This window comes from Bubalus kerabau, chromosome 7 (assembly GCF_029407905.1).
Source record: "Bubalus kerabau isolate K-KA32 ecotype Philippines breed swamp buffalo chromosome 7, PCC_UOA_SB_1v2, whole genome shotgun sequence".
NCBI lineage: Eukaryota > Metazoa > Chordata > Mammalia > Artiodactyla > Bovidae > Bubalus > Bubalus kerabau.
The window spans coordinates 81,378,834-81,392,904 of NC_073630.1; the positions used below are offsets into that span (position 1 = coordinate 81,378,834).

General features: G+C 34.1%; 1 protein-coding gene across 1 annotated transcript in view; it reads left to right on the forward strand.

Annotated features, from left to right (window-relative positions):
- ADGRL3 (adhesion G protein-coupled receptor L3) overlaps nucleotides 1-14,071 on the forward strand; it is a 900,477-nt gene that overhangs the window by 401,350 nt on the left and 485,056 nt on the right. Inside the window, exon 7 of the mRNA XM_055588685.1 lies at nucleotides 7,081-7,294. Coding sequence (XP_055444660.1) covers nucleotides 7,081-7,294 — 214 coding nt within the window. The remainder of the gene's footprint in view (nucleotides 1-7,080; nucleotides 7,295-14,071) is intronic.

Consider the following 14,071-nt stretch of genomic DNA (forward strand, 5'->3'; position numbering starts at 1 on the left):
ACTTTCATGCATTGGAGAAGGAAATGGCAACCCACTCCCGTGTTCTTGCCTGGAGAATCCCAGGGACGGGGGAGCCTGGTGGGCTGCCATATCTGGGGTCGCACAGAGTCGGACACGACTGAAGCAACTTAGCAGCAGCAGCAGCTTTTTGGCAGCATTTAAGTAATGAAGTATTTTTAAAAGTCATTACTGATAATTTATGGTAGAAAGTAGCCCACTCCCAGATATGTTAGTATTCTGTATAATTAAATTCCTTTAAAATCATTAGCTTTGACTTATAAATGGGTTTTTTTTAATTTTTATTTTTATTTTTTTTATTTTATTGTATTGGTTCTGCCACATATCAACATGAATCCGTCACGGGTGTACAGGTGTTCTCATCCTGAACCCTACTTAATTTACTTCTTTCTCTTAAGGAAAGAGATCTATATCTATATATATATATAGATATTTTATTTTAAAGTTTCCAATAGAACTTTTCTGTTTTTTTTCTTTTTCTTTTATTATCATTGGAATACAGAGGATGAAAATTAACACCTATTAGTAATCTGTGTATGGTACTGAAAATTGATTATTTATGTATTATAAATAATATAAAAATATGTGTATGATAAATTGGATAATAAAATACAATTATATATATAGTTGTATTTTTAAAAATTAATTGCCTGAACTATGTTTAAGCAAAGGGATGGTAATATTAGACTGCCTGTGTGGGTCATTCATAATATTTTTCTTTTATTGATTTTGTAATTCTTCAGTATCATCCAACAGTTTCAATATCCACTCTTTAAGCATTCCTTCGGACCTGATTTCACACTCTATTATTAATAGATAGCTCCAAAATTACTGGCTTAAAAGAATAAACATTTATTATTTTCTATGGTTTCTTTAGGTTAGGTATCTGGAAGTAGCTTAGTTTGCATTTGCAGGTTCTGGTTCAGTCTCTCATGGGTTTGTAGTTCTTCTTTCTGGTGGCTGTAAGGTTAGTCTCCAAGATGCCTCACTCACCTGCCTTACGAGTTCATTCTAGCTGTCAGCGTAGTGTTCAGTTCCTTTTCTGGACCTCTCCTTGGGGCCGCTTGAATGGTTTCAAGATTTGGTAACTACCTTTGTACAAAGTGAGTGGTTCAAGAGAGAGGTTAAAGCTGCAGTGTCTTGTCAATGAACTATTCTTGGAAAGTATACACTCTCATGTCTATCAAGCTATGTTCATTTGAAGTGAATTGCTACAGAGGATAAGATGGTTGGATGGTATTACTGACTCAGTGGGCATCGGTTTGGGTGGACTCTGGGAGGTGGTGATGGACAGGAAGGCCTGGCGTGCTGTGCTCCATGGGGTCACAAAGAGCTGGACACGACTGAGCGACTGAACTGAACTGAACCGAACTAAGTAAAGCACACATTCAGGGTAAGGGCGATGAAACTGGAGAAGTAGCAAAGAATTATGAACATATTTTAAAACTGCCATATAGACCTATTTAGTAAAATCTGTTCTCCCTCTTCTGGGTTGTTTTTATTTACTGCTTTGGTTTTAAGTACTACTTTACAATTCTCAAATTTATAAAGATCTCTTTTCTAAATCATGACCTTTTCAACTTCCTAATAGATTTTGTTCAAGGCGCTGTACTCTAACTTGCTTCTTCCAGAAACCTGGTAGGCATCCTTGTCACCCTCACTTTTACCCTTCATGTTCAACCAATCATTAGTCTCATGTAATTTTTTTTGTCCCTAAACATAGATATATTATCTGTCATTACCATTTAAAGCAACCATTTTATCTTTATTACTGCAAATATCCTTCTAATATGCATTTTCCTCTCTATGCTTAATTTTTTCTTAGTAAATTTAATTTTGTTTAATACATGGGATAATATGCTTCTCAGGTGGTGCAGGAGAGAATCTGCCTGCCAGTGCAGGGGACACAAAGACGCAGGTTCAATCCCTGGGTTGGGAAAATTCCCTGGAGAAGGAAATTGCAACCTGCTCCAATATTTCTTTTCTGGAAAACTCCATGGACAAGGAGACGGGTAGGCTATAGTTCACGGGGTTACAAAGAGTCAGTTGCGACTGAAGTGATTGAGCATGCATGTAGTCACACATACTTGATTCATCTGTCCTGAAGCTAAGTGGTAGTGGCAGGTATATTAGTCCTTTTAGGCAAAATCTTCTTTAAGTAGATAAATAGTGCTTTTCTCTATGTTATGGATATCCAGCATCTAATCAATATACTCATCTATGTGTCTTCTGAGGCCACTGATACTCCAACTTCTGCCTTTATCCTCTTTTACTCTATATGTACTCCTCAAGCTATTTTATGTCATTACCATGGTTTTAGCCTATATTCTATTCTTGAATTCTAGACTCATGAATCCAAATGAGAATTAAACATTCCTGAGTATTATCCTGACACTTAAATTCAATGTGTTTAAAAACTTAATTAATTATACTAGATTAATGCCCTCAACCAACTAACTGATCGCTTGCCTCTTAATCTGTTTAGTCTTTTACTTAGTTGCTATCTTTTGTCCTGCAATCCTGTGTTTCAAGTTCCACCCCCTTCTTTGAGTGTTCCCCTCTATAAAGCTCTAAAGTTATCTTAGCAAGACTCTGACCCCTGTTCTTGAGTCCAGGTGGAAGCAATTAACTCTCCTGTGGTCATTAGCTTTTAGCACCCAGTTCCCAACCTCACCAACCACCTCCCCGTGCCCCCCACCCCCAACCCCCGTCCTGCCCAGGCAATCCTTAGATTGGTATCTTTAGTTACCCAAAACTCACCAAGAATTTAAAGTATTTTGAGTCAAATGTCATCAACCCAGCATTATGATAGGAAAGCAACAAGAGGCTTCAATAGCAGAGTGGCCGAAGTCTCAGAAAATGAAGAATCAGAGTGATTTGTGCTGAACCAAGTGAGCAAAAACTGGGATCTAATTTTCTTGTTGTTTAATCCCTGGTTAAGATCACTTTTAATTAAGGATGTTTTTCACATAGAACTTGGGCACTTTCTGAGGTTCTTGCCATTGGTAGCAGAGAAGTTCATTTTCATTTGTGTCCCCTTTGTCCTGTGGTCAGTGGGTAGTAACAAACTGTAGTACCTATCAGAAGTCTACCAGGTTTCACATTTAGTTTTTCCAATTTATTCTGTCAAAGTCTATCACATACATAATAGGTAACACTCTTATTACTACAGATTAACTCAATGTAAGAAAGTGAGATGGCGCTCAAGAATATGTCTTCTTTGCCCTGTATTATTTTTCCATAGCCGCTTCACAATGCTCAGTGCAATATATCCTGATTAAAAATATGGTAGATTATTTCACTGGATAAATGCAGTAAATATACTATGAAAATACTATGACATTTTCCATCTCATAGCATTTTTCCATAGTAACCAAAGTCTCTCCATTGTTATCATGATAACTGAATGGAAAGCAAGACAAAATGATGAAAATAAAAACTTTTAATCATTTTATTTTTACATTTGAATTGCTCGCTGATTAGAGTATTTAGCAACATAATTAGAAGTAATTTAAGTAGCTAATCAGATAATGTTATAAAATAGTTTCCAGTGATACATTCCTTTAAACAAAGCATACAAATTTAGGAATGTAATTTATCACCGAGTTATTGATACAAATGCAATTATATGTTACATAGTAGAAAGCATCCACAAATCAACCGTGGTACCTTGTAAAAATGTCCATATCTATAACTTTTGAGTAATTCTCATAGGGTTAAAAGAGATACATGGGAAACTGGCCCTCCACATTTTAGCTCTCTTTGCCATTTTTTAGTGTCTGGTTCTAAATCATATTTTGACAGTTAAAGACAGATAAAGCTATGTCTGTGTGTGTACTTGTTTTAGTAAAATTGACTGATGAGTTTAATCAGTCAAATTGTCCACTTAGACAAATGCTTTGACTGTATGATTTGCTTATTTGTTTTTCTTTCTTTATTAAATTAACTTGTTTTAAACAATTTGATTTAATTGGTTAGGTTAACAAAACACAGCAAGATCAACTCAATGTTTGGAAACAGTTTCGATGTGATTTTTTAAAATAGTTATACCAAAGTTAAGAAAAAAACTGTCTCTTAGCAAATGCTCAAGAGTTTACTGTAAAACATTCAGAAAAATTCAGATTTCAAGAACGTTTTGTAAATAAACAAGCAAAAAGTGTCTATTATTCTATTTTAACTGATCAAAGTTATGAAACTAGATTCCAAAATTGAAGCATGTTTATTGTTCAACGATTTTATTAATTAAAATACTATATACATTAATGAAAATGTCTTTTTCCTTGAAAGAATCTCATTATTAAAAAGAACTTCAGGTTTAAAAATAGGTGTCTAGTTTCTAAATAATATATATATATATATATTTTATATTACAAACCATAGAAATGCACATTTTAGAAATTCAGTGTCTGTTGTGAGTCTACCCTGTCAAATATTGACTCAAGATCAAACTTTAAAAATAATGTTACCTCCAATCTCTATGTTCATTCTCTTTGATCAGTGCTGTGTCTGTGATAGATTTGTGTGTGTGTGTGTGTGTTTGCCTGTGTGTGTCTGTCTCTCTGTGTTTAAAGGTGATGGAGGACAGAATAAGAAAGATGCTGAATGAAAAGAATGGAATTAACTGTACAGTTTGGCTTGAGTGACTTACTTACTCGGAAGTTATGCATGGGGTCTTTGGGGGTGTTTATGGTTTTTCCAAAGTAGTATTGAGATAAAAACTAATATCAGTCTCAATTTAGAAATGAATTATGGTTTCATACAACGAATCAGTATTTTCTCTAAGTTTCAAGTGAAAATGTTTATAGTAATAAAGTCTCATTTCCCCATTACAACTCTTTTTACACTTTCTTGTTTCTCTCCTCTCTTCTTTGCTTTTTAGGTTTCATACTTAATGTAAAAGCCATAAGAAAAGTTGAATGTATTTCTTTAAATACATTTTTATGTATGTACACACTGAGTTAATCAACCATCAATTAAAATGTAATGGTATCATGTGTTTATCTCTATAATTAATTCTGTTATATGAATATCAACTTACTAATTGGTTGGTAAACACTTGATTTTGGAATTTCCGTCATGTGCTTTTAAAAGAAGACTTGTTGAGTTATTCCAATTAAACATTTAACTATCTTGCAATAATGTACTGATTATGTTCACAGTCTTAGATTATGAAACTGTTAAATCTGACATGAAAAGACAGACGGTTTGCTGTATGAAAATGAAATATATATGCACAGCAAATATCTGAAACCAAACAGCAAATGAGAAAAACACAAAGGACAAAATTTCAATTTTCTTGCTGTGCAAAAAAGTTTTGCAATAACAAACTACAAATGTGAGCAAGCAGTTCACAAATGAAATATATATGGAGGATTAATAAACATATGGCAATATATTTCATTGTATAAATAAAATGGTGAAAATTAAAATAATGATTGTTATATCATTTTGTCTATCACTGGCAAAATATAAAAGAATTGGTAATCTGTAGTGTTTTTTTTTTATAGATAGAACTATAAAACTTTATTAAAAGCTGTTAAAAAAAATCCAACCCAAATAGAGTGATAAGACTGAAGTGACTTAGCAGCAGCAGCAGCAGTTTTAAAGAAGAAAGTACTGATGATAGAAGTATGCATTTATATTAAGCTTTTTGGACATTTAGTTGTTGATATTTGGCAAACTTCATATATATTTACCCCCCTATAAATTTTATTTATAGACATATGCCATAAAATATATTTAGATAATTATATTTTTTCTTAAGTATCATAGCCAAGTACACAGGTCTGTACTTCTTTACAATATTATGACACAAAAACACTGGGACATTTCTAAGTACCTGTTAACATAAGACCAATTAAATAACATTTTATGTGTATATGTATGTGCAATGCAGGTGTTAAAAATGTGAGATTCAACTAGGAATGAAAAGATTTCCACCATATATTGTTAAATTAATAAGTAAAATAAATCAGTGTATCAAGCAATATGTATAGTGTGATGCTACCTGACTGAAAGTTACTTAAGTAAAATTTAAAAAGGGAAGGGAAGAAAAATACAATGTTTTTTTTCTGTAGACAATTTTTATAGGAAGGTCACCACGTCGTTAACTAGTTACCTCCTGACATTGAAAGATAGATGCAGCAAGGGACCTGAAGGAATTGTAATTTGTCTCCTTACAAATCTCTATCTTCTAAAAGAACATTCACTATTTCTATCATTAATTGAAAACGTATACTGATTTATTTTCATTATTTATTGAAACAATAAAACAGTTTTAAAATTGAAATAGATTACCTTTTTAAGTAAGTATATATAAGCTCAAGAACAGTACTTTTTTGGAGAGGGGTAATGGTTTCCATAGAAAAATGAAACAGATACAGTATTCCTGAGGTTAATTTGAGACTCTTGTTTTACAAATTGGATGATATTTCTGTATAGTCTTTAACACGTCTACCAGCCAGTGCTTTAGAAAATCCAGAGTGCTTTGTTTCCATTTATAAGGGGGAAAACAAACAAACAAACTGTGAGACTAGGTTTTTAAGAAATATTTGTTATAGTTAGATTTTTTTAATTTTATTTTATTTTTTAACATCAAAAACATTTTGTACTGGAGTATAGCTGATTAACAATGTTGTGATAGTTTCAGGTGAACAGTGAAGGGACTAATCCATGCATATTCATGTATCCTTTCTATCCCAAATTCCATTCCCGTCCAGGCTGGCACATAACATTGCGTTCCATGTGGTATACAATAGGTTCTTGTTGGTTATCCATTTTAACTATAGCAATGTGTACATTTGCTTCCCAGAGTCTAAACTGTGCCTTCCACTGGCAACCATGAGTTCATTTTCTAAGTCTGTGAATCTCTGTTTTGCAAGAAAGTTCACTTGCATAATTAGATTTTTAAAAATCCTGTCAAGTTACTAAAGTGAAATGCTCCATTTTTAGTTAAATTTATGAATTGAAATTGCTTTATTCCTTATTATTTGTAGACCAAAAACACATATTTTTCCTTTGTATATAACAAAGATGTTTTATTTTTCTTCCTCCTTTTGGTAGCTTTCAGCCGTGCCCCCATTCCAATGGCTGTGGTTCGCAGAGAGCTCTCCTGTGAGAGCTACCCCATTGAGCTCCGCTGTCCAGGAACAGATGTCATCATGATTGAAAGTGCCAACTATGGGAGGACTGATGACAAAATTTGTGACTCTGACCCTGCTCAGATGGAGAATATACGATGCTATCTGCCTGATGCCTATAAGATTATGTCTCAAAGGTATGATATTTCTAATATTCTTTCTGCATTTAGTATAGACAGTCAACATGCATCTGTGTGACATATTAAGCATAGGTAAGAACATAAAATCCTGTACTTTAGAATACTTTACAGTGCTTTTTCAATATCAAACTGTTCCCCATATCACTAAAATGCTAGTGCCAGAAATTGCAAATGGCATTGGAAAATATTAAAATGTATTATTTATTGTTTCATGTGTTCTCTTCTGCATTCTCTAGGCCTAGATTCATTAGTTGAGAAATCAAATTAATTTTTCAGTTTTCAAAAACAGAATTATGTAATTTTATCCAGAAATTACAGAAAAATATGTTACTACTAATAAATAAATAATGTTACTCCATTAGTGTGGCAAAAGCAAATAAAATTTAGATTCATGGGCAATTTTATAAAAAATATATAGTAAAGGCTATTGATTAATGATTATTTGACCTTGGAAAGCAATTTTAAAAGTTTTCCTTAGATATCTAGTATATGAATTAATTCATTTAATACATTTAAATTGTCTGAAGTATTACAATATTAAAATAAATATAAATTAGAGTATCATACAATATCATTGGATAAGTAAAAGAAAATCTTCAATTCTAAAGAGACTGGTTAATTCAAATTTATAGTTTAGAAAGTTTATATTAGAATTTCTTAATGTTGTTATTCAGTTATTCAGTTGTATCTGATTCTTTGTGACTCCATGGGCTGCAGGCTTCCCTGTCCTTCACTGTCTTCCTGAGTTTGCCCAAACTCATGTGCATTGACTTGATGATGCCATCCAACCATCTCATTCTCTGTTGCCCCCTTCACCTCCTGCCCTCAATCTCTCCCAGCATCAGAGCATTTTCCAGTGAATTGGCTCTTCACAACAGGTGCTTAAGTATTTCTTAATAAATTAGTTAAATACTAAATATCATTCATATATTTGCTCACTATTGTGATTTATCAGAAATCAGTAACGAAGTGATTCATCTTTGACAAACCTTTATACTGTCTGACTACTTACTCACAAGGTATTTTTTTAAAACTTAATAAACGATTTAGTAAATTTGTTTTTAGTTAGAATTTCTATTCAGGCATTTCTTTCTTTTGTTTAAGGATTTCTTAAAATATGGAGGAAGTCATACCATATGCAAAGATAAATTGAATTAAAACTGCAAAAACAGTGATTTTCAGGATTATCTTTCCTGTACTTACGAAAGATTGCCTTATTTTTAACCTTCTTGATACTTAAAATTCAGATACATAAGTCTCTATTTTTATAAATTACTGTTGTGTAAATTATTCAGAGAAATTATATCATGCCAGGATTTTGATGATAGAGCATCTGGGGTATAATGGAAGGATAGTGGTCTCTGGGCAAATCTGAGGGCTCTTATTTGTCTGTTTCTAAAATGCTGGCTCATGGTAAGATGAGTGTTAATGGGAAATAAGATTTTAAAATTAGGAATTCCATTTGATACAAGTTTGGTGATTAGAAAGCTAATCATTTTGTTGCATATAGGTGTTAATATCATCTTTCAAGAGCAGTTTTTCCACAAGTGGTATGGAATCGGCACGATGACTAAATTGTTATTTTATTTGTTTTGGTTAGAAAACCAAACATAGGATTTTTCAGAATCCTTTTTGGGAGTGGGTTGAGGAGGAATTTCTGCTTTTCTGTGATTATGTTTTCATTTAAAATGTAGAGAAGCATTAACTTCTCTAGCTCTTTGATATCTATATGATTTTTCACAAAAAAATTGTCTTAATTCTTTCATTGATATTATTAATGGCTCCCAAAATAAGCCCTTAATCTTATAATTATTGCAAAAAATATTGTTACAATGGATCTTCTGGAGCTACTGAATTAGATGGGATGCATCTGTAAAGTGACAAATCTGCAGAGGAAAATTGCTTTAAGCACCCTGAGTAAATCATTTATAGAATCCTTGCTGGGGGGCTCTCAAATAAGAATTGTCAGTTAACTGTAATAGCTATGGCTAATTCTCCATGGAGGCAAGATTCTTGCTTGCATTTGAATTATTAAATGTACTACATTTACACCTGTCCAAAATAAATGGAGAGAAGATATCTGGTTCCATTTTGTAAGCTCCCAAGATATGGGATGATCACGTCCACTTAAGCTGCTTCATAATGAACTCTCACTGTCATGCCAATGCTAGCATATTTAATAATGCTCATAATTACTAAGTAGCAAATTAATTATGATGTTGACAGTTTAAATAATATGTTTGATTAAAACCATAATAGAAAACATCTTTTTAAAAGGTATTTTAGATTAATTATTGTGTTTTCTTTTATTTAAACTTCTAGAAGGACATTTTATCAGAGTCTACAATTTTTAAGCATGTCTCTAATGGGTGCATTATTACTGAAGTCAAAAAATTATATATGTATCTTTGCAAAACCTTGTTAAAAAGGCTTCATAACTTCAACCTCATAAATTAGACAGATGTCACAGACAAGGACAGGCATGACATGTTATTTCTGTGGATGTTTGAATACACATTGAATGAATGCATAAATAAATTGTATGCTAATATGTACGTTTGATGTGAAAAATTGGGGACTTGTATCAAAAAGGGTATGACACATGATTTCTACATTTTTTTCCCCCAGTAGAACTATAGAATCTGCTCTGGAGAGTTCAGTTTCCTCACTGCCTTTCAGATTAAGCCTGCTGTTCTCAAATCCAAGTGTGTTTTCATACCATTCTTCCCCCAATTTCTCTGAGTATTTTGTGCCTTTTTTTTTTCATTATATTGCTTGAAGATTCATTAAAATGTCAGAACACATTTACTTTCCCTTCTCAGAACTTCTCATGCTGCCCCTCACCTATTATCATCTACATCCATTTCTTTTGCATCTAAATAATAGATGCGTATTACCATATTTTAGATCATTTCCTTGTCTAAAGTAAATAGTAGGCTTCTGGAGTGCAGACTTGCTCTTAATTTTACCTAAAAGTAAACTTTGAATGTAGTAATCATATATATGTATATATTTCAAGTCAAGTCAAATACATATATCTTAAATCAAATCAAATATATGTATTAATGAAGAAATACATATGCTGTCCAATTTTGTCATGCCAATCAAAAGCTTTCTTAAATTTATTATCTGATTCATTTTTGTTTATTTGCATTTTATGTTTATACAGTTGAGTTTAAAATATAATACATATAGCTTTTGAATCTAAATGAACATGACTGGCAACTAATAACTGCAGGACTTTTACATTTTGAATGCACCTGTTATCACCAGCTATTAATGGAAATACTTGTGGTTTTTAATTCTACCAGTATCTGAAAGTTCACGATATGAAGTTCACTGTGAGAGTTACTCTGGAGTTTGGTGGATAAATACATCAGTCATGATTCTAATTCATAAAACTATATATTTTTGTTCAATGAAAACTAAATTGCTATATCATTTGTTCAGTAATTTATTTCTATCTTATTTACATTAATTGAAGAGTTCAAAACAAGAAGTTCTCTGTTACCTACATGGTATTAGGGAGCATTCAGCTGAAATGGAAGTGTTAGACTGGTCTTTGAAGGATTGCAACATTAGTGGAACTGGAAGAGACCAAAGTGATGTTAGATATAGAAGTGGATGAATACTGAAAAAGAACACAGGGAGCAGCTTCTATTCAATAACCATTCACCCGTCCTTTTCTGTCAGGAGTTCATATGATTATTGATGTCTGATGTGCACAACTTAATCTCTCTAGATCCTCTTCCCAATGTGCCTGAGGCCAGCATCTCACCACCAACCATTCCTGTAGATTCAACACATACGCTCTTAGGAAGCCTTGACGATTCGACAATAAAGTAGCTTGGATGCTATTCCCTTGTTACTAAAACTACCAGTGTCCATCTTATAAACTAAACACAAATTCCAAGTAAATATGGGAAGTTTGAAAATCATATTTTGTGACATCCTCAGCCAATTTTTGACAAATATTTTAAGTATCTGATATAATAGCCTTACATTACATACAATTGCCCATAATGTTAAAGTTGAAAAGGAAATTTGAATAAGCATATGTATATGAATGGGCTTCCCTGGTGGCTTAGCTGGTAAAGAATCCTACTGCATTGCTGGAGACCTGGGTTCAGGACACCTGGGTTCAATCCATGGGTTGGGAAGATCCTCTGGAGAAGGGAATGGCTACCCACTGCAGTATTCTGGCCTGGAGAATTCCACGGACTAGTCCATGGGGTCGCAAAGAGTCAGACACAACTGAGCAACATTCACAGTATGTATATGAGTATGTATAGGAGGGTTTCCCTCATAGCTTAGTTGGTAAAGAATACACCTGCAATGCAGGAGACCCCAGTTCAATTCCTGGGTCAGGAAGATCCACTGGAGAAGGGATAGCCTACCCACTCCAGTATTCTTGGACTTCCCTTGAAGCTCAGCTGGTAAAGAATCCGCCTGCAATGTGGGGGACCTGGGTTTGATCCCTGGGTTGGGAAGATCCCCTGGAGAAGGAAAAGGCTACCCACTTCAGTATTCTGGCCTGGAGAATTCCATGGATTGTATAATCCATGGGGTTGCAAAGAGTCTACAGGGCTGAGCAGCTTTCACTTTCAATATGTATATGAAATACTGTGATTTATTGCAGTATAACATACATACTGCTAATTGCACACTGCTGTTGTTCAGTTGCTAAGTCATGTTGGACTCTTTGTGACCTCATGGACTGCAGCACACAAGGCTTCCCTGTCCTTCACTATCTCCCAGAGTTTCCTTGAACTCATGTCCATTGAGTTGTTGATGCCATCCATCAATCTCACCATCTACTGCCCCCTTTTCCTCATGCCCTCAATCTTTCCTAGCATCAGGGTCTTTTCCAATGAGTTGGCACTTTGCATTAGGTGGCCAAAGTATTGGAGTTTCAGCTTCAGGATCAGCCCTTCCAATGAATATTCAGGGTTGATTTCCTTAGTATTCTCTGGTTTGATCTCCTTGCTCCAAGGGAGTCTTGAGAATCTTTTCCAGCAACACAATTTGAAAGCATCAACTGTTCGGCACATAGCCTTCTGTATGGTCCAATTCTCACATCTGTACATGACTGCTAGAAAAACATGGTTTTGACTAGACATATCTTTGTCACCAAAGTGATGTCTCTGTTTCTAATATGCTGTCTAGGTTGGTCATAGCTTTTCTTCCACGGAGCAAGCATCTTTTAATTTCAAGGCTGCAGTCACCATCTTCAGTGATTTTGAAGCCCAAGAAAATGAAATCTGCCACTATTCCATTTTTGCTCCATCTATTTGCCTTGCAGTGATGGGACCGGATGCCTTGTCTTAGTTTTTTGAATGTTGAGTTTAAGCCAGCTTTTTCACTCTTCTCTTTCACCTTCATCAAGAGGCTCTTTAGTTCCTCATTTGTTTCTGGCATTAAGTCAGTATCATCTGCATATATGAGGTTTTTAATATTTCTCCTAACAGTCTTGATTCTAGATTGTGATTCATCTAACCTGACATTTCACATGATGTACTCTACATATAAGTTAAATAAGCAGGGTGACAGTATACAACATTAATGTACTCCTTTCCAATTTGGAGCCAGTTCATTATTCCATGTCTGGTTCTAACTGTTGCTTCTTGACCTGCATACAGTTTTCTCAGGAAGCAGGTAAGCTGATTGGTATTCCCATCTTTTTAAGAATTTTCCAATTCATTATTATCCACCCAGTCAAAGGTATCAAGATAGTCAATGAGGCAGAAGTGGATCTTTTTTTTTTTATTATTTTATTGCCTTTTCTGTGATCCAGTGGATGTTGCCAATTTGATCTCTGGTTCCTCTGCCTTTTCTAAATCCAGCTAGAACATCTGGAAATTCCCAGGTTCACGTACTGTTGAAGCCTATCTTGAAGGTTTTGAATGCTACCTTGCTAGCATGTGAAATGAGTATCATTCTACAGTACTTTGAATATTCTTTGGCATTGCCTTCTTTGGGATTGGAATGAAAACTGACCTTTTCCAGTCCTGTGACAATTGCTGACTTTTCCAAATTTGCTGCAATAGTGAGTGCAACACTTTAAGCACATCATCTTTTAGGATTTGAAATAGCTCTGCTAGAATTCCATGACCTTCACTAGCTTTGTTCGTAGTAATGCTTCTTAAGACCCACTTGTTTTACACTCCAGGATGTCTGCCTCTAGGTGAGTGACCACACCATTGTGGTTATCTGGGTCATTAAGACCTTTTTTGTATAGTACTTCTGTGTATTTTTGCCACCTCTTCTTAATCTCATAAGTGTGCATCTCACAGAATTTTTACAAACCAAGCTCATCTAACAGCAACCAAGTGAAGACAGAATATTAAGTATATCTCAGATATCCCACCTTGTGCTCTGCACCAGCCATATTCCCCCCAACCAAGAATTGCTGTTACTGTATTGTCTATTATCTTAAATTAGTTTTGTTCAATTTAAATTCAAATAAATTGATTCATACAGTATATGATTTTTGGTGTCTAGCTTCTCTCACTCAGTGTGTTCATTTTAAAATACAACTTTATTGAAGCATTTTTATATACTGTGTAATTCACTCATTTTGCATGTATGATAACTTTTTTCTAGTATGTTTATCAAGAGGTGCAATCATTTCCATAAATCAGTTTTAGGATGTTTACATCACCACAGTAAGATTATTCATGCTCTTCGTTGTTAATCTCCATCTCCTTCTCTACCCCGTGTTGTTTCTACTGTATCTTGTCTTTGTGTCTATCCTTAATGCATTCTTTTTAAAGC